We start from the raw sequence: 18,162 nt of genomic DNA on the forward strand, positions 1-18,162 counted from the left end.
GCCGCGCCCCCTTGCTCTGAGATGCAGAAAAACGAAGCTGTGCGGCTCTGATGTTTTTTTTTTTTCTTTCTCCAGCACAACTAAAAACAAACGAATCATTTAATCCGCCCACTTATTTTTTGAATAATTTTCCAACAAAGCCGGAAGTGATGATTACGAACAGGAAGTAAAACATCACTCCTTAAAATAAAATAAAATACTTTACTTTAGTTTAGTTTTACGTGAATCCTCTATGTTAGAAACTAATCCACGTGTTTCGTACCAGTAATAAAACTGTACACGATCTTTGTTGTATTTATATCATGTCTGGCTTTAGGTAATATTACATAATTGTTGAACTACAATACCACAAATACTTTCAACAAAGGTTCAGAGAGTCTGTGGTGTGCTTGTCCGCAGTGATAGCTCGCCGTGATCGTATAGAGGTTAGTACTCTGCGTTGTGGCCGCAGCAACCCCGGTTCGAATCCGGGTCACGGCAGAATTTTACAGTAAATATCTTCACTCATATATGTATTGAAGAATACATTAAATTGTACAGTGGAATTTACTTCACTTGCAAATCCACATTGTGGCACTTCAATACAAACCTGTGTTGACTAAAGTTACTTCTGCATTTAACAAAATGCTGCTTGTAAAAGAGAAACGTGTCACTGCCCTCAGGGGTCTGTGGTCCACCATTTGAGAACCCTTGCTTTAAATCCATGTAGAATTCCCCTGGGATCATTGAAAAAATTATTATATTAAATTAATCATTTAGTCGTTAATTTTATTTTTATATTGTTGTTGAAATGTTAAAAAAAGTAAATGTTTTACGCATCAAACAATGGAAATAACCCTCTAAAATACTCAAAAATTGTAACAACAACAACAACAACAACAACAACAAAAGTACTTGAGTAACGTTTCTTTTCACGACTGCACAGGAATATTTCACATAGATTCAAAAAGTGACTGTGTCGGTTTCCAAATGGGAGATTCTCCAGATGACCAGCTGGGGGCAGCATTGCTCTTGGGGGTTTAAATGTCTAAGAAGAGCGTCTGGTCCACAATGTGCAGCATCGTGTCAATGTATGAATCAGTTGTTTTGTATTCACGCTTCATTTAACAACTTTTAGTATTTCAGGTGATTAGGTTTTGAGGACTGAGAAATTGATGTGGTCCAAAAACCTCTGAAATAGATCATGATTTATTGTGCACATGTTGAACAAATCAGATCAGATTAAAATAGTATTATCATGATTGAAAACCAACAAGCAGTATGGTGATGTGTTAAATCAAATGACAAAGTTAAATATATCATAAATCAAACTGTATTTTTAATTGATCAGTTTACCTCAGAATAACACATATTAACTTAACAGCTGTTTTCTTGTTTAACGACTGACATGCTCTTGTATACAGTAACAAAATTGACAAAATAACTAAATGAATTAAACCATAACCACCATGTTTTCCATATATACACAAATACAATGTTTCTACATGTCCATACTCCAGAAAGTGAGATTGAATTCAGCCTCAAATGCTTCAACCGCTGCAGAGAGAGATTTACAGCTGTTATTGTCCTGCCTGCAGACATTAGCATGTCTATAACAGTGGCCAGAGTCAACCCCACCCCCCTCAGAGCCACCCCCTTTGAAAATGTCTCCAACCTCTACTGTCTTTTGTCTCCCACTCAACTCACACTCTTTGCCAGTTAAGATGTGCTAATGTGCATTCAATGTGTCAGCATCAGTGAATAGAGTCAGTCCCCTGGTTGCTGATACTGCAGCTCCAGATGCATCCTTCAGGGAAACTGGAGCACAGCAACAACTTAAAAGAAAATATCACCTTCTGGGACATCAGGGGCTCCGTATATTTCCCAATAGGCTTGAGTTTAAAACTGTATTTTATCACAATGTCCTGGTAAACTCACCTTTTCCAGTCTCTGTCTTTATATACACTCACTGATCCCAACACTTTGATGGAGCCTTTTGATGGATGAAGCTGGAAATCTGTTCCAACTACCATCAAGACCATCAAACAGTATTTGCTGTAGTCTAATACATTTTAAGAGATGAGTCCACTCTCTGTCGGAGGTATTAACTTAGGCAGCAAGCGACTTACTAATACGTTTATTAGAAATATCTAATCATCACAACACTAACCTGATACAAAATATGTAATATGTTCTTCGAGATTATCGTGAGGATGAAATGAGGAAAATAAGGAAATCAATCCTACCTAAAACATTAAACATTTTGAATGACATTTAACATTGAGACTGTGGAACGTGTTTTCTTTCAGTTTGATCCTGGACAAGAAGTTTGGTTAAAGCTGGAGAACTTATGGAGGATAAAAACCTGGATTTTTTAAATTAAATAATCTGATTGTAAGCACTTTATTCACAAATGTAAACATTTTAAAGTCAAGCCCCTTATCGACGGATGGAAGAATGAACTAAAGATATTTTTTAAATCTCATTTTTTCATTACTGGATTTATTTATTTCTCATTGAATAATACCCCTCAGTTCTTTATTTAATTATTTATTTTACTTTAGTTATTTACTATATTTTACTTAAGGTTTGAATTTGTAACAAGTATTTTCAATTTAAACAACAATAAAAAAAAAACTTTGATGGAGCCTGGATTTGTTTTCATACTCCACCCTACTTCCGTTCCGGGCCGCTCATGTGACCCGCCCCTCGTCCAATCAGGTGCGCGGAGACGGCGGCTCGTAATTTTGAACAGGACTCCGCTCGGCAGCTCGCTTCAGTGTCAGACTTCGATCCGCAGCTTCTCTCGGGTTATGGACGTTTCCACTGGTTTTCTCCTCGGATGAACTGGGAGCTGTGTCTCTGCCTCATGTGATAGAAGATGAATTCTCACGTGATCACTCCCGGACCGTACCGAGCCACCAAACTGGTAAGTTTTCAAAAAACCATTAGCTCCGCTAGCTCGAGCCACAGCTAGCTAACGGCTAATTAATGTGTGGAGCCTTAACGCCTTTAAACGCGTCTCACGCTTCATCGCGAGGCTTCTTCGCTGATACAATCATTTATGTATTTTTAATTGTTATTATTTCTGTCATTTAACTCAGGCGCACATCGCGGTGCTCGTTTGTTTACGACTTTTGTTCGACTTTCAAATTAAAAGTGCTTCTGACGGCTCACCCTGTTTTTGGATCTAGGACGTTTTTACACGTCTTGTTGATTTTACACATTTAAAATACGTTTTAAAAGGCTGACAAATAAGAGTCAGATGCGTTTTGTGTCTAAATACATTTTTTAATGTTGATTTAACTTCATCCATTTAATCTGTAAAATGTCCGGTAGCAGGTCAATGACAAGTATAAAGGAGGTAATTTAACATCTGATATTTCTATTAACCGGAACCATTTAGACCTGAAACAACTAGTTCAAGTAAACTATTAGTCAGATAGAAAAGCTATTTGTTTTTTCATTGTTGTGTTTTTTTCAAGAGTAAATTGTGGTTTAAAAAGTCCAACATCTGCAGATTTCTGTCTCAAAAGAGAAAGTTAACTTGTAAACTGATTTATTTTTTAATTTATGTGACATATGAGGACATCGTCTGCAGACCTCAAATCACCCGTGCATGTTTTCCTCTATAATTGATGTTGAATCACTTTTTCAAAATTGTCGCTGCTCCACATTCTGTCAAAACAAACATCAGAGTAATTGTGAATTCCTTTCACAACCTCCGCCACGTCTCAAGTTCAAGACGGGAGGTCGTGTTGAATGGTGACAATTCTCTACCATAAAGAACAACTCTATTTTGAAAGTGTTGTAGTTTGAGGCCACAACTAGAACAGTTGATACAACAGTGTTGTTGGAGTTTGGCATTTTTGGGACCAGTAATTTATGATATAACCTCTCTGTTGTTTATCTTGATTTTGGAGAAATTTTCATTTTGCACCAAAGAGAAATGCATCATTCCCTTGTTTCTGTACCAAAGAGGATTGTTAATCTCATCCAAACTGCACTAATTCCTCCTCTTTCCAATGGTCCTCTGTCAGGAGTGTTCCCCACAATCTATATACAGACTGGACCATTAAATTACACTGAATTACGTGACATCATCAGATCAGTTGGACATGATGACATTATTCCAAACTCTGTCTCTGTCGTCTTTCAGTGGAATGAAGTCACTCGTCTGTTTCGGTCTGGCATGCCCCTCAAGAAACATCGCCAGAACTTTCGGCACCATGCCTCCTGCTTCACCGCCTCAGCTGCCGTGGATTGGCTGCACCAGCTGCTCCGTAGCAACAGCAATTTTGGCCCAGACGTCACCAGGCAACAGACGGTGCAGCTCCTGAAGAAGTTTCTGAAGAACCACGTGATCGAAGATGTGAAGGGTCGCTGGGGCACCGAGGATCTGGAGGACAGCAACTCGCTGTACAGGTAGGCAGAGTTGATTTCCGACACGTTGGTTCAGAAGAAACAAAGAAGTTTATCATGTTCCATTAAGTAAAAATGACACTGTCCATTTCCCCTCTTTTCCCAGATTCCCCTCCACCTCTCCTCAAAAACCGATTCCCCGCCTGGCTCCAGCCTCCAGCTCCATAAGGAAAAGACCTTCACTCAGGGACAAGGACGGTTTCTTCAGGTTCAGGAGTTTAAAGAAGCTCGAGAAGGAGACACAAGTGAGCTGGAGTGGATGAACTAATGCATAATATTGTATTTATATATATCTTTAACACACTGCTTGTTTGTAGTGTCAGTTTTCAAGGTGAAAAACTGAATGTATCCACTAACTGTGAGTCGTTTCTTTTTGATCCTCTAGGAAAATGTGGATCCCGCTCTCCAGACAGGGGAAGAGAATCATCCAGCAGGAGAGCAGCAGATGCAGAGACGAGAGCTGACAGTGGAGGACGAACAGGACATCTGGAGAGACATCACCCTAACTCAGTACAAACTCGCACAATGAGCCGAATGCCTTTTGTTTCATACACGTCTATGTTATTTTATTAGCTAATTAAAATAACAAAGTTACATTTCAACCCGTAGAATAACCAAAGAGAACAAACCTGATAAATAACAGAGGGTGTTGGATTTTCTTGTGTAACAAGTGTTTGTGTTCAGCCTGCAGAGGATTATGGGCCTTGCGTCTCTTGAGGAGGTTTTAAACCAGCGTTCTGTAAACCCCCACAACATCATCCACAATATGACCAAAGTCAACAAGCACGGAGTCGTCACACTGGACGACAAGACCAGTAGGTTCCTTCAAACACTTTAATGTCAGAATCAAGCATAAAATTGACCATAGTGTGATTTATATTTAAATTCTCTTAACCGTGTCCCGTTTAATGTTCAGTTAAAAAAACTGTATTCTACAAAAATACCTGCACTGACCACATGATTTAAACAAACAGGACAATATACTGTAACTAATCTGTCCGTTACTTCTCCAGATGACCTTCCACACTGGGTCTTGTCTGCCATGAAGAGCTTGGCCAACTGTGAGTAACGACAAACTACCCAGGACAAATTACAAATTGTGTTTTTAATGTTTTTACTTGATGCATCCTTTTTTACTGGGAATCTCATCTTCTATTCCCAGGGCCCAAGTACGACAGCGCACAGCCGTCCTATCCCGGCTTCGAGAGGGACGTCTTCAAAACAGTGTCCGATTACTTCTACAGCCTCCCACAGCCGCTACTCACATACGAACTGTACGAACTGTTTATCAACGTCCTGGGTAGGTGGACCACTTCCTGTTACTCCTAACCAGTAAAACAATCTCGCTAACTGGATGTCCTTGGTGTCGTGGTGCAGGGAAATGCTGCAGAAACGTGACACGGTTTTCAGGATCCTGTCAGTTACGATGACATTCTGAATCCATCACGTGGTTTCCTGTTTTGACCTCTAACGGTGCCTCTTTGACCCCTAACAGAGGGTTTGGTTGTTGTCACCTAACAGTGATGTGAGCAGCTCTACTCGCTCTGTGTTGTCTGTGACCAGTGGATGTGCAGTGAAAGTTTAAACTAACTAAACTCTCTCCCTCCTCTTTACTGTCTGCTTGCACTGACCCCGCCTGCTCCGCTCGGCCTTCTCTTCTTCTGCTTATGCACCTGCATCCGCTCTCAGTGTTTTGTGGGTACGTCGCAGCACCCCCTACGTACCAACGCGGGAAACGCAAGAAGTCTGACCTTCCTTCAGTACCGCCTCCGGCCAAGGCATCGTTTCGCTCCACCGAGTGTCTCCTCCTGTCACTTCTCCGACAGGGCACGTGTGACGAGGGCGAGTCGCCCATGACAGACGTGCTTGGCGGGACGCTTCAGTCACGGATGGCGGCGCTAAAGGGCGGCGGCGCGGGCGACACTCAGTTTGGTGGCAGCTGCACGAGCCTGAGTACATTTGTTTCCACGAGACCTCAAACCAGGAGCTGCTCGCTGGAAACCATCCTCAGTGACTCTGCCCCTCTCACCCGGCAACAGCTGTTCCTGTCCAATGAAAGCCTGGCGTCCTGCACCCTCAGCAGGAGCCACAGTGACAGTTCTGCCATCACAACACCCCAGAGTGACTTTACACCCGTAACCAAAGCAACCCCTGTTACACGTGAACCTGCTGCAGGAGTTAGAGCAAGGAATAGACTATCAGTCGCACAGAGGTTGCATCCCCTGCGGCCACGCAGCGTAGGCAGCTGTCTAGATATTGTCATAGAAACCAGGGAGGAGGAGGACAAAGAGACCAAGTGGCAGAGCCGAGCCGCCAGCTGCTTCAATGTAAATGCTCCTACAGACCCGCAGCACTTCTCTGCAGCTTCACGCCCTTCCTCATCCTCCTATCATCCCTCCTATCATCCTTCCTCCTCTTCCTTTCATCCTTTCTCCTCCCTCTCTTCAACTGCTGTGGCCAGAGCACAAGAGGCTCATGCTACTGCAGGACCCGGCAGGCCCAGACCCGCCTCCAGTACTTCTAATCTCTGGATGCCTCCTGCCCCTGCTGTTGTCCGGCGCTGCCTCAGCTCTCTGGACGTGTCCAAGCCGCCTCGACCTGTTGCACTGTTCAAACGTCCTGTCTGTGTGCCCGCCAGCAGCTCCCACCCCCCGCAACCCAAACCCGAGCACAGTAAGACACTCTCCCCTCTACCTGTCTGTCTGCCTGTCTGTTGATGTCTAATCACACTAACTCCACTAAACATCTAACCAGCACTCGTGTACTTACTGAGGTTTAACGTAGAACCCTCCAACTCCGGTTGAAATCAAAGGGTGAAGCTGAAGATGTGACTTGATTTCACTCGATGGTCGTTTGTGTTGTTTCACATTTCAGAAGTTTAAGGAAGCACTGACAGAATAAAGGAATTTTTAAAAAGACATTTTCTTCGGGAAAGTGTGTTCAGTACTTTCAAAATGACTCCCATAACATATTTAGTAGGTTTATCTGTGACTAAATGTTTAATATCTCTCTAGACCCTTTAAATGACGTATTACAATACAGACAATGTTTATAAATCCTTCCTGACTCATCTTACCTCGTAGCTGTAGTTAGTTAATCTCATCATTAATCCATCCATCGATCCATTCATCCATCATTAGTGTGATGTAGCAGTGATGGATGAATGTAGAAGAGTGGGTCTGCTGCCTTTTGATTCATCACAGTTTGAACTGTGGAGCTCAATCTGCTTGTGTGATCATTACTGTGTGTGTGTGTTTGTGTGTGTGTGTGTGTGTAGGCCTTCTCCAGTCTCACTGTGAGCGCGTGGCCATCGAGGCCCTGCAGCTCTGCACCCTCCTCCTCCCCCCCACCTCCCGCAGGAAGTTGCAGCTCCTCATGAGGATGATGTCGCGCATCAGCCAGAACGTGGACATGCCACAGCTCCACCCCGCCATCGGCACCCGGACACTGGTGAGTAACTGAGTAAACTGTCGTCATGATCTCTGCTGTTGGACTAAGAGACAATGTACCTACATGTGTTTGTTCTCTTGTAATGTTTATTTTCCTCCTGGAGATCGGTGACGTCTTATTTCTGGATCGTGTCTTTGTGGCTGAACCAACTCTTTGTCTTTAACTCTCTCTCTCTCTCTCTCTCTCTCTCTCTCTCTCTCTCTCTCTCTCTCTCTCTCTCTCTCTCTCCCTGTCCCTCTGTCTTTCTGTGCCTCAGATGGTTCACACGTTTTCCGGCTGTGTGCTGGGCAGCGCTGAGGAGTGTGATTTGGACGAGCTGTTGGCCACCAGACTGGTTTCGTTTCTACTGGACCATCAACAGAGCATCCTGTCAGTCCCCGACTACCTGCTCAGTGCCATCAGTGACCACGTACAGTACCTCCGCACAGCACAGGTACAACTCATCAACTCATCCTGTGGACAAAAAACACATGATACTGACACTATAATAAACAAACACAACACTTCACTCTAAAGGATCTGGCATCAATATGGATGCATGATAATCAGAGACAACAACAAACACCACAGTCTGATTTGAATAAGACTGATTTGAAGTTGGTTTATCTAACTGAACCTTTATGAAATATTCTGAAACACATCTTGGACCAATTCTTCAGGTTAAAACTTTATTTTCAACTCTAATGAAATGGAAACACCACCGATGTAAAAGCTGGAGTAACCGAACAAAATTAGAATTTGTTACCAAAGTACAGTTTTGTCTTCATCTGCTGCGTCTGAATTTCCAGTAAATCAACACAGTCCTACAGATGATGATGATGATGATGATGATGATTCTTTTCACTGACCCCAGGTCCCCATCGACACTGGCTTTAATGTTGACAGCAGCGATGTGGTCAGCATTGCGGTGCCTGTGTTCGCGTTCTGCCGTCAGATTAGCGGAGCTGAGTTCGAGCAGCAGAAGCAGGCGTCTTCCCGGAAGGCCATGGAGGATTTACTGGAGATCCTGCTGACGGACCAAAACATCAGTGAGAAGGACAGACGCAAGAAACTGAAGCAGGTAAAAGGAAAACCTCCTCGAAATGTCAATACAGACACAGAAAAGTGTCATTTTATTCTCTTGAACGTGAGTTTTGTTTCCTCTTAGTTCCAGAAGCAGTACCCAGACATCTACAGTCACCGGTGCCCCGCCTCCGACCGCGAGAACAAGACTGACAACAAGCCAAAGATTAAACCCGCCCTGCTCAACATCAAGAAAACCAAAGCTTTCAGCATCAGGAACTAAACTTTACCGAGAGTCAACAGCGTAGAAAGCTACAGTCAACACGACGTTCGTGCTGCACGAGAACTGAACTGATGCTGCTGAGAGACGATGGAAAACTCTCCCTCTCCTCTGAGCAGCTGTTAACTGTTTGTCGTTACATTGGAACTCCGTTAGTGTTGTTGTGTGTGTGTGTGTGTGTGTGTGTGTGTGTGTGTGTGTGTGTGTGTGTGTGTGTGTGTGTGTGTGTGTGTGTGTGTGTGTGTGTGTGTGTGTGTGTGTGTGTGTGTGTGTGTGTGTGTGTGTGTGTGTGTGTGTTCAGTGTACATTTTGGGAAAAATATGCAAGTCTGGGATCACTGGTACACGTGGGAAAAACTAGATTATAGATTAATTTATATGATGATGTCATTAACAGTGCTAACGTATGAAGTGTATTTTTGTCATATTTACTGTTTTATTTTTTATAGACGTAACAAAACACAGATTCTCAAGTTTTATCTGAAATGCTCGTTAGACTCTTAACATCGTTTTTCTCTCAGATTTAGTTTTGTCGTTCTTATCTTTTGCTTCTTAAGGTTTAGTTTTTCTTCTCTTACTTTAGTGTCCTTACAGAACAATTTTAAAGTCGTACCACAGAAGGGATTTCTTTTGAGTTTCAAATTCTCCTATTTTTGATTATTTTTACATCTGATCCCCCTCGCTCATTTTTTCTTGAATTTCCGTGTTTTGTCTCGGGTACGTCCCTATTGGACAGAGCGATGTTTTGCACTGGGTTTGTGCTGTGAAAGGACCAGTGAGCTAATGTCAATCATCAGAACGGTTAATTTATACCTATTTAATGCCTGATAGACTCCCTAAAGAAGGCCTTTAGCTGTATGTGGTGCTTATAATGAGCGGAGCTGATGTCGATTGGGTTTTAATTTGAAGCGTCACACAGAGCACACATTATGTCAAGTGTCTGAGGAAAAGACTTAAAAGGTTTTGTTTTTATTTCTCTTATTCTATATGAAGTATTTGTTCCACCCTGGTACGTGTCTTTCTTTACCTCAGATGTAACCATGTATACACTCGTCAGTGTTTTTGGTGAAGACCATTTACAGAGGAATCGTATGTTTTACTCTTCCTCATTGTTTACTATGCAAAGTCCTGGGAAATAAACCTTCTGTTTCTATTTATACGACTTCGTCCTCTTTTCATGTGGTATAATATATATATATTTGCTCCTCCCTCTAACAACCACACATTTATATACAGGCACAGGTGTTTGTTCAACTCAAACAAGATTGTGGGGTGAACTTAATATTTCATTTCTGCTGCTGGCCTTCATCAGCAGCACTTGTTTTCAACCTGATGTCAACAACATCGAATGACACCAGATGACAGATCACGTCTCTTTTTAACGAACTAATGAAACCATTTGTTTTAAAGTCACGCTGTCATCCGTCCATTCAGCATCCAGCCTTCATCCATCAAAAACGACAGAGGCCTCTCTCCCCCCTTTTCCTCTGCAGCTCCCTCCAGACTCAGCCAATTCAAATAGTTTAAGTGTTTCTAGAAGCGGTCTGGAACTAATTAGATAGGATTCCTCCTACACGGACATCGCCGCTCAAACAGCACCAGCACGCCGCTTTTAAAGGCCAACTTTATTGGTTTGACCCACATCGTTGGCAGGTCCCTGGGCGTTCGTGTTCCCAGGTTTACAAAGATGTTGTTTCGGGCCCGGAGAACATTCTGCATGAGGCCGATGGCCAGACGACTGAAAGGAGGGGAGACAAAGCTGGCCTGTTCAGGAGGAGGAGGGTGAGCAAAGGGCATGAAAGGAGTGAGCCAAGGAGAGGGAGTGAGAAAGGATGGAAAAGGGGAGGAGGAAATTGGAGGAAGGGGAGGATGGGAGGAGAAGCAGGGGGCTCAGTTTCCATCTCTCACCGCAGGACATCTGTGTGTGGTTTAAATGCAAACCAGAGTTTCTCCTGAGAGTGAGGAGCAAGCAGCAGCATGGCCCGTCGGTGAGTCAAACCTTTCCTTTGCTTCTCTCCAAACAGCTTTTCAAGATTCACATGTCTTTGTTTCCAAGAGGGTGAAGTAAGAGGAAGCAGCTTCCAGTGGTTGTTTTGCTGTGAGACACAGAGATTCAGCGAGTCAGAGACGTGCAGGGATTCCTCTGCTTCATCTCTTCACTGCAAAGGGACGAGAAACCGAACTAAACTCTGAGTTACGACACAAAATTCCAGAAAAAGTTTTTTTTTTTCAGATGCAGCAGGGAGAAAGACTTTCAGCTGTTTTAGTTTAGTTGGAGTTTTGTATAATCAACTGAACTAAAACTGATTTCCAAAATCCTGCAGACAAGTATTTAGCATTTTACACCAACATTTAATCGGCTGTTGAGTAGATATGCTCATTGTTTCAGGACTCACTACTTAAACCAATAAACTAGACTAAAACTGCTCAAATTACATGAGGTTTAGATTGAACTTTCTGACTCAGCTGAGTATTTATCTGCACCGATCGGTTTCTGCACACATGAAATTCAAAGGTTAACTAACTTAACTGTGTCTTTAAAACAAGTTTCTCTGTCTCTGTTCTGTTTCTGTTTTCCTCTCCAGAGTGGAGCATCCTGCTGCAGGCTACAAGAAGATCTTTGAGACAGTGGAGGAGCTGAATGAGCCAATACCTGCAGAGATCACAGGTACACACACACACACACACACACACACACACACACACACACACACACACACACACACACACACGGCCCAGACATACACACACACACACACACACACAAGACATACACACACACACACACACACACACACACACACACACACACACACACACACACACTCATACACAGGCCCAGACACACACACACACACACACATACAAGCAGACACAACACACACACACACACACACACACACACACACACACACACACACACACACACACACAGGCCCAGACACACACACACACACAACACACACAGGCCCAGACATACACACACACACAACACACACACACATACACAGCCCACACACACACACACACACACACACACACACACAGGCCCAGACATACTGTACAACAACACTTAAAATAATAAAACAAATAATAATCATCCAATAATCATTTGTTTGTTTGTTCACATTCTTCACATCATTGAATACTTTGTGTGTGTGTGTGTGTGCAGGTGTGATACCATCATGGCTGGGGGGCAGTCTCCTCAGGATGGGTCCGGGTCTTTTCGAGATTGGGGGGGAACCTTTCAACCACCTGTTTGATGGACAGGCTCTGCTGCACAAGTTTGACATGAAGGACGGAAAGGTGACCTACTACAGGAAGTAAGAATACAGTACCTTTCAAAATAAGAGCACATTAAAACACTTTTAAACATGTTTCTTTCTCGTAATTTTCTAGTCTAGTCTGCTCTTTATCTTTCCTTTTACTTCAAGTTTACTTGTGAAGTTGTTTTTTAAGTGTGGAGCTGGATATAATCCAGGATTTCTTGAGGGATAAATGCACATTTTCACTATTTTCTCTTCTTGATAAACAAAACATCAGTCACATGTGTCCCATTGTGACTTTTATTATCCTGATGCAGATCCAAACCCCAGTTGCATATTTTCTGATTTGCTGTGGTTGCAGAGAGGTATGCAGCTGAGGAAAATCGCTGACTCTAGATTCCTGCAACGTGGGATATTGCTAGAAGAGACAAAAAAAACGATAATCAGACGCAGCTCCTCTTGGAACCAAGACGTTTCACAATCTGTGAAATAACATGTCTGAACAGAAGAGATGCTTGATGCAACAGTTCTCTGTGACGTGTGGGATGTTTGTGCTCAGGTTCATCAGGACAGACGCGTACGTTCGTGCTATGACTGAAAACAGAGTGGTCATCACAGAGTTCGGTACAGCAGCGTATCCCGACCCCTGTAAGAACATCTTCTCCAGGTAACACCACCAGGAGGAAGTTCCACCCTGAAACCACTAACAAGATATAATGTGTTAATTGATGAGTGGTGATGATGTTGTGCAGATCACTTCCTGTCTCTGAGTCTGTGAACAGTATAATTATAGTATATATATTTAAGTTTTGTATTCTGCCTATATATGCTGTAATGTTCACACTGTTTAATAACATCCAGTTTGCTCGCAGTGTTATTTTTACACTGATTTGCTCATAGAAAATCTTCTGTTCAGATTCTTTACTTACTTCAGAGGCATTGAAGTGACTGATAACTGTATGGTGAACGTTTATCCAATCGGTGAAGACTTCTACGCCGTCACAGAGACAAACTACATCACCAAGGTCGACCCTGATTCGCTGGAGACGCTGAAGAAGGTGAGAGCTGACGGGCTACTTTTTTTAATTTCTCCAAATATCGTAAAGTTTTTCTATTTCTGCACCTTTTTCTTTTCTACTTTTGTCATTTTTTCCCCTTTGCTTGTTCTTGTTCTTCTTCTTATTCTTCTTCTTCTTCTTGTCTTCTTCTTCTTGTTCTTCTTCTTCTTGTTCTTCTTCTTCTTCTTCTTCTTCTTCTTCTTATGCCCTTTTTTCAGAATAAAATGCAGCTCAATGTGTGTTACATAAAAAATGTAAAACCAATAGCAGCTCAAAAAAAGAAAATATTGAATAAAAGGATGTTCTTAAATCTTAAATCAATATTAAAATAACGATAAAAGAAAACACTGTTGAAATTAATAAAAATTATCATTTATTTCACATGTAAATATGAAGTTAAGAGTTAAGACTTAAAGGCAAATAATTACCTTAAAAACTTGCTTTTATTTGTTTTCACTAATAATATATAGAAATAGATGGAATGGACTAATTTTCTATTGTTATGTACAGATTTTTTATTATGTATAGAATTTGAAAATATGATGTAATTTAACAGTTTTTGGTGAACTCACGTCAGGGACCCTCCACCAGCCGGATTCTCTTCTCATTCATCCCCTGTGTTGTGTCTCCATCAGGTGGACCTGTGTAAGTACCTGTCGGTGAACGGGGTGACGGCGCACCCCCACACCGACTCAGACGGAACCGTCTACAACATGGGAAACTGCTTTGGCAAGAACATGAGTCTGGCTTATAACATCGTGAAGATCCCGCCTGCTCAGAGCGGTGAGAGAACGAGACTGAAGATCACAGGAGGAGATTGAATTGATTTTCTTTTGTCTTTTATTAGTGAATCAACCTTAAGTAATAAAATGGATGTATCATTGATGAATAGTGAAAAGATAGAGACAGAAAAAGAGAGAGCAACAGAAAAGGGACACAAAGAAAGAATGACAGAAAAGAGGTAAAAGGGTTAGAATGAACAAAGATATAATTGAGTATGAGATAAAGAAAATTGAATTAAATAAGAAAAGGGAGAATCCCATAAGAGATATGTTACGATTGTGTGATACCTTCAATAGCTCCTGATACTAAATGGACCCATTTTGTTGAGTGGAGAAGAAACAGGCGACTCCAATTAACTTTATTAATGTTTCCTTCTCACTGATCTGACTCGTCTTCCAGACAAGTCAGATCCCATAGAGAGATCAGAGGTGGTGGTTCAACTGCCCAGCAGCGAGAGGATGAAACCCTCCTACTTTCACAGGTACCCTGTCATACATCATTATCAGCACACAGATAAACAGCCTCTCTCTCTCTCTCTCTTTCTGTGACACTTTACATTAATAAGACACATGTTCTTCTTCTTCTGCCCGTGTGCTTATGGATCTGCAGCTTCGGTTTGACGGACAACTACTTTGTGTTTGTGGAGCAGCCGGTGAAAATCAACCTGCTCAAGTTCCTGTCGGCTTGGAGCATCAGAGGAGCCTCGTACATGGACTGCTTCGAGTCCAACGAGAGCATGGGGGTAGGCAGGGGCCGGCACAGAGGGGGGGGCAGTGGCCAGAAGGAAATCTGAGACACAAAATGACCATAAAGAAATACAAAGTGACCACAAAGAGACACAAAGTGACCACAAAGAGACACAAAGTGACCACAAAGAGACACAAATGACCACAAATAAACACAAAGTGACCACAAAGAGACACAAAGTGACCACAAAGAGACACAAAGTGACCACAAAGAGACACAAATGACCACAAATAAACACAAAGTGACCGCAAAGAGACACAAAGTGACCACAAATAGACAACACATTTTGACAAAACTACACAAAGGACCAGAACAGAAACAAAATTAAAACAAGTGACACATATATTTTGTGTCTCTTGTCTGTGTCCTGACGCTCATTGTCTTATAATCTGTCCGCGGCTGTAGGTCAATTAAAGATGGAAGTAGCTGGTAGCATGGTTTTCATGTTTAGACTCAGTAAACAAAACTACTGTTAATAATGTCCATATTAATGACTTATTTCCTTTTTACTCATTTTACAAATGTGACATCTTCTTTGAATCTGTGTCTCAGTCTGGACGTTCATTTAAAAAGTGTTAAGCCTCCTCTGGTGTATGAAGAGAAGTGCATGTTACACGTGAACCTCACATGTATGTTCACACACATCCATGTGTCTGTAGACGTGGTTCCACCTGGCCACCAGAGACCCAGCAGGTCACATGAGCAGCCACAAGTTCAGAACCTCAGCTTTCAACCTCTTCCACCACATCAACGCCTACGAGGACGAGGGCTTCATCGTTGTCGACCTCTGCACGTGGAAAGGGTGAGTCCGACCCTGTGTGTGTCTCTGTGTGTGTGTGTGTGTGTGTGTGCTTTATGTGTAGTCATTGTATCCCCTCTCTCTGTGCAGTTATGACTTTGTGTATGACTACCTGTACCTGGCCAACCTGAGGCAGGAGTGGGAGGAGGTGAAGAAAGCAGCGATGAGAGCTCCTCAGCCTGAGGTCAGACGATATGTACTGCCACTGGATTTACACAAAGTGAGTACACACACACACACACACACACACACACACACACACACACACACACACACACACACACACACACACACACCTCGTCCTATCAGAGGATCATAAAAGACTAAATAGAAAATCAGCATCTTTATAAATGGATCCCATGTGTGACCGCAGCGTTTTGTGTGACTCTGCATTTCTGTCACAGCGTTCCACAGCTTCACCACACCTTTCTCACACTCCACATATACAACTGTGTATTCATATCTGTGTGTGTGTGTGTGTGTGTGTGTGTGTGTGTGTGTGTGTGTGTGTGTGTGTGTGTGTGTGTGTGTGTGTGTGTGTGTGTGTGTGTGTGTGTGTGTGTGTGTGTGTTCAGGAGGAGCAGGGGAAGAATCTGGTGTCTCTGTCCTACACCACAGCTACTGCTGTCCTTAACATTGATGGAACCGTCTGGCTCGAACCTGAAGTTCTGTTTTCTGGACCAAGACTAGGTGAGACACACACACACACACACACACACACACACACACACACACACACACACACACACACACACACACACACACACACACACACACACACACACACACACACACACACACACACACACACACACACACACACACACATGTCCTTACCTGGATGATGTCTGTCCTTGTTTTGACTGTGTCAGCGTCTCTCAGCCTTTGAGTTTCCACAGATTAACTACTCTCTGTGTCGGGGGAAGAAATATTCCTTTGCCTACGGACTGGGGCTCAACCACTTCATCCCTGACAGGGTAAGAGATGGAGGAGACAAATATCAGGCCCTGTGTGTAGTGTGTGTGTGTGTGTGTGTGTGTGTGTGTGTGTGTGTGTGTGTGTGTGTGTTGTGCTGATTAAAGCTGCTGGTGTTATTGTTGATCTGCTGCAGATCGTCAAACTGAACGTTCAGACCAAAGAGACGTGGGTGTGGCAGGAGGAAGACTGTTACCCGTCAGAGCCACTGTTTGTACAAACACCTGGAGCCACACAGGAGGACGACGGTAGGACACACACACACACACAGAGAGAGACACACACACTGAGAAAGTTCTACATAATCCTGTGTGTTTGAACATGTGTGTGTGTGCAGGTGTGCTGCTGAGCATCGTGGTGAAGCCCGGCGCAGAGAGACCAGGTTTGCTGTTGGTGCTGGACGCCATGAATCTGACTGAGCTGGCGAGGGCGGAGGTGGACATCATGATCCCTGTGACTCTGCACGGGATGTACAGACCTGGACCTCAGCTCTCATCCTCATCCTCATCTGAAGAAGACACATAATGAAATTCACTCTGAATGTATTTTCTTTCTACCAAAGCAGATGCTGGAGTAAAATATCTAAAAATGAAGAGATCATGGTTTTATCAATTTACCCACTTACTGAAATATAAGAAAGTTGAATGAAAGTTATCATTATTATCAATTTCTGGGATTTTTCTGGAACATAAACATTTATAAACAACATATCGTTAATGTTATTTCCACTAAAGCCTTCGGCTGAGTTAACAGTGTCTGCTGATTGTAATGTAAAAATACAGTTAGTATTTTCATATAATTATATTTCATAAATAAAATGTGCAGATTTGTGAAACTATCTTTGTAAAGCAAGAGCTACAATTAAATATATACAACATGTTTCTGCAACAGATATTTTATATTGTATTCAGTTTTTACTTTTATATAAATTCAATTTCATAATAATCATTTTACATTGGTAATGATATTGCTTGTAAAAGTGTAGCTGTGTAATGATGTTGTTGTTCACTCTGCAATTAGAACAAAAAGATGTTGAATATGAAGAATCTTTAACAAGAGTTAAAACATGATCCTTAATAACACAGATTCAATTTAAAGTGATCAATAAACAATACACTTATAATTAGGACAATCTAAAATCTAAAAAGAAAACTTATTGTACAAAGACTGTTAGTTACTTGTTGAGAACAAGTTTTTCAAAATCTAAGCCAAAGGTCATGAACGGTTCCAATGAGATACAAATGTGTTTCAATCTGCCCCCTGGTGGCCAAGAAAGTGAATTAATTCAGCTTTCATTGTTTTGTGGGAATAATAAAACATGTTTGTTTTTTGTTGGTAGCTTCAATGTAAAGGTATATTACTCTGCTTCTGTTTTAAAAAATAAAACCACAAACATCCAAAT

The 18,162-nt window shown here is 42.2% G+C and overlaps 2 protein-coding genes and 1 non-coding gene across 4 annotated transcripts; all 3 read left to right on the forward strand.

Moving 5' to 3' along the window:
• The first annotated feature begins 408 nt into the window (after positions 1-408).
• On the forward strand, positions 409-480 carry trnah-gug. Its single transcript has one exon. It is a non-coding gene; the product is annotated as a tRNA-His (tRNA).
• Positions 481-2,721: 2,241 nt separating this feature from the next.
• depdc1a (DEP domain containing 1a) lies at positions 2,722-10,289 on the forward strand. 2 transcript variants are annotated; one of them, XM_035176704.2, is made up of 12 exons: positions 2,722-2,908; positions 4,139-4,404; positions 4,508-4,646; positions 4,787-4,911; positions 5,086-5,216; positions 5,415-5,462; positions 5,564-5,701; positions 6,091-7,074; positions 7,679-7,851; positions 8,108-8,284; positions 8,705-8,911; positions 8,999-10,289. In XM_035176704.2, exons 1-12 carry the CDS (start codon positions 2,861-2,863, stop codon positions 9,134-9,136), a joined length of 2,574 nt encoding a protein of 857 aa, XP_035032595.2. In that variant the 5' UTR covers positions 2,722-2,860; the 3' UTR covers positions 9,137-10,289. The 2 variants fall into 2 exon arrangements, with proteins under 2 accessions (XP_035032595.2, XP_035032596.2); XM_035176705.2 differs by lacking the exon at positions 6,091-7,074.
• Positions 10,290-10,982: 693 nt separating this feature from the next.
• Positions 10,983-18,161, forward strand: LOC118121062 (retinal Mueller cells isomerohydrolase). The gene is made up of 14 exons (XM_035176707.2): positions 10,983-11,120; positions 11,718-11,800; positions 12,305-12,455; positions 12,958-13,065; positions 13,315-13,456; positions 14,092-14,239; positions 14,639-14,720; positions 14,849-14,981; positions 15,646-15,788; positions 15,876-16,005; positions 16,361-16,475; positions 16,668-16,762; positions 16,897-17,008; positions 17,098-18,161. Exons 1-14 carry the CDS (start codon positions 11,110-11,112, stop codon positions 17,283-17,285), a joined length of 1,641 nt encoding a protein of 546 aa, XP_035032598.2. The 5' UTR covers positions 10,983-11,109; the 3' UTR covers positions 17,286-18,161.
• The last annotated feature ends 1 nt before the right edge of the window (position 18,162 follows it).

Source organism: Hippoglossus stenolepis, chromosome 14 (genome assembly GCF_022539355.2).
Source record: "Hippoglossus stenolepis isolate QCI-W04-F060 chromosome 14, HSTE1.2, whole genome shotgun sequence".
In the NCBI taxonomy this organism is placed as follows: domain Eukaryota; kingdom Metazoa; phylum Chordata; class Actinopteri; order Pleuronectiformes; family Pleuronectidae; genus Hippoglossus; species Hippoglossus stenolepis.

Coding starts and splice junctions, on each gene's coding strand:
- depdc1a (XM_035176704.2), top strand. CDS start 2,861: ATGAATTCTCACGTGATCACTCCCGGACCGTACCGAGCCACCAAACTG. Junction 4,405..4,507: donor GACAGCAACTCGCTGTACAG/GTAGGCAGAGTT, acceptor CTCTTTTCCCAG/ATTCCCCTCCACCTCTCCTC. Junction 8,285..8,704: donor AGTACCTCCGCACAGCACAG/GTACAACTCATC, acceptor CACTGACCCCAG/GTCCCCATCGACACTGGCTT.
- LOC118121062 (XM_035176707.2), top strand. Junction 14,721..14,848: donor AAACCCTCCTACTTTCACAG/GTACCCTGTCAT, acceptor ATGGATCTGCAG/CTTCGGTTTGACGGACAACT. Junction 15,789..15,875: donor GACCTCTGCACGTGGAAAGG/GTGAGTCCGACC, acceptor CTCTCTGTGCAG/TTATGACTTTGTGTATGACT.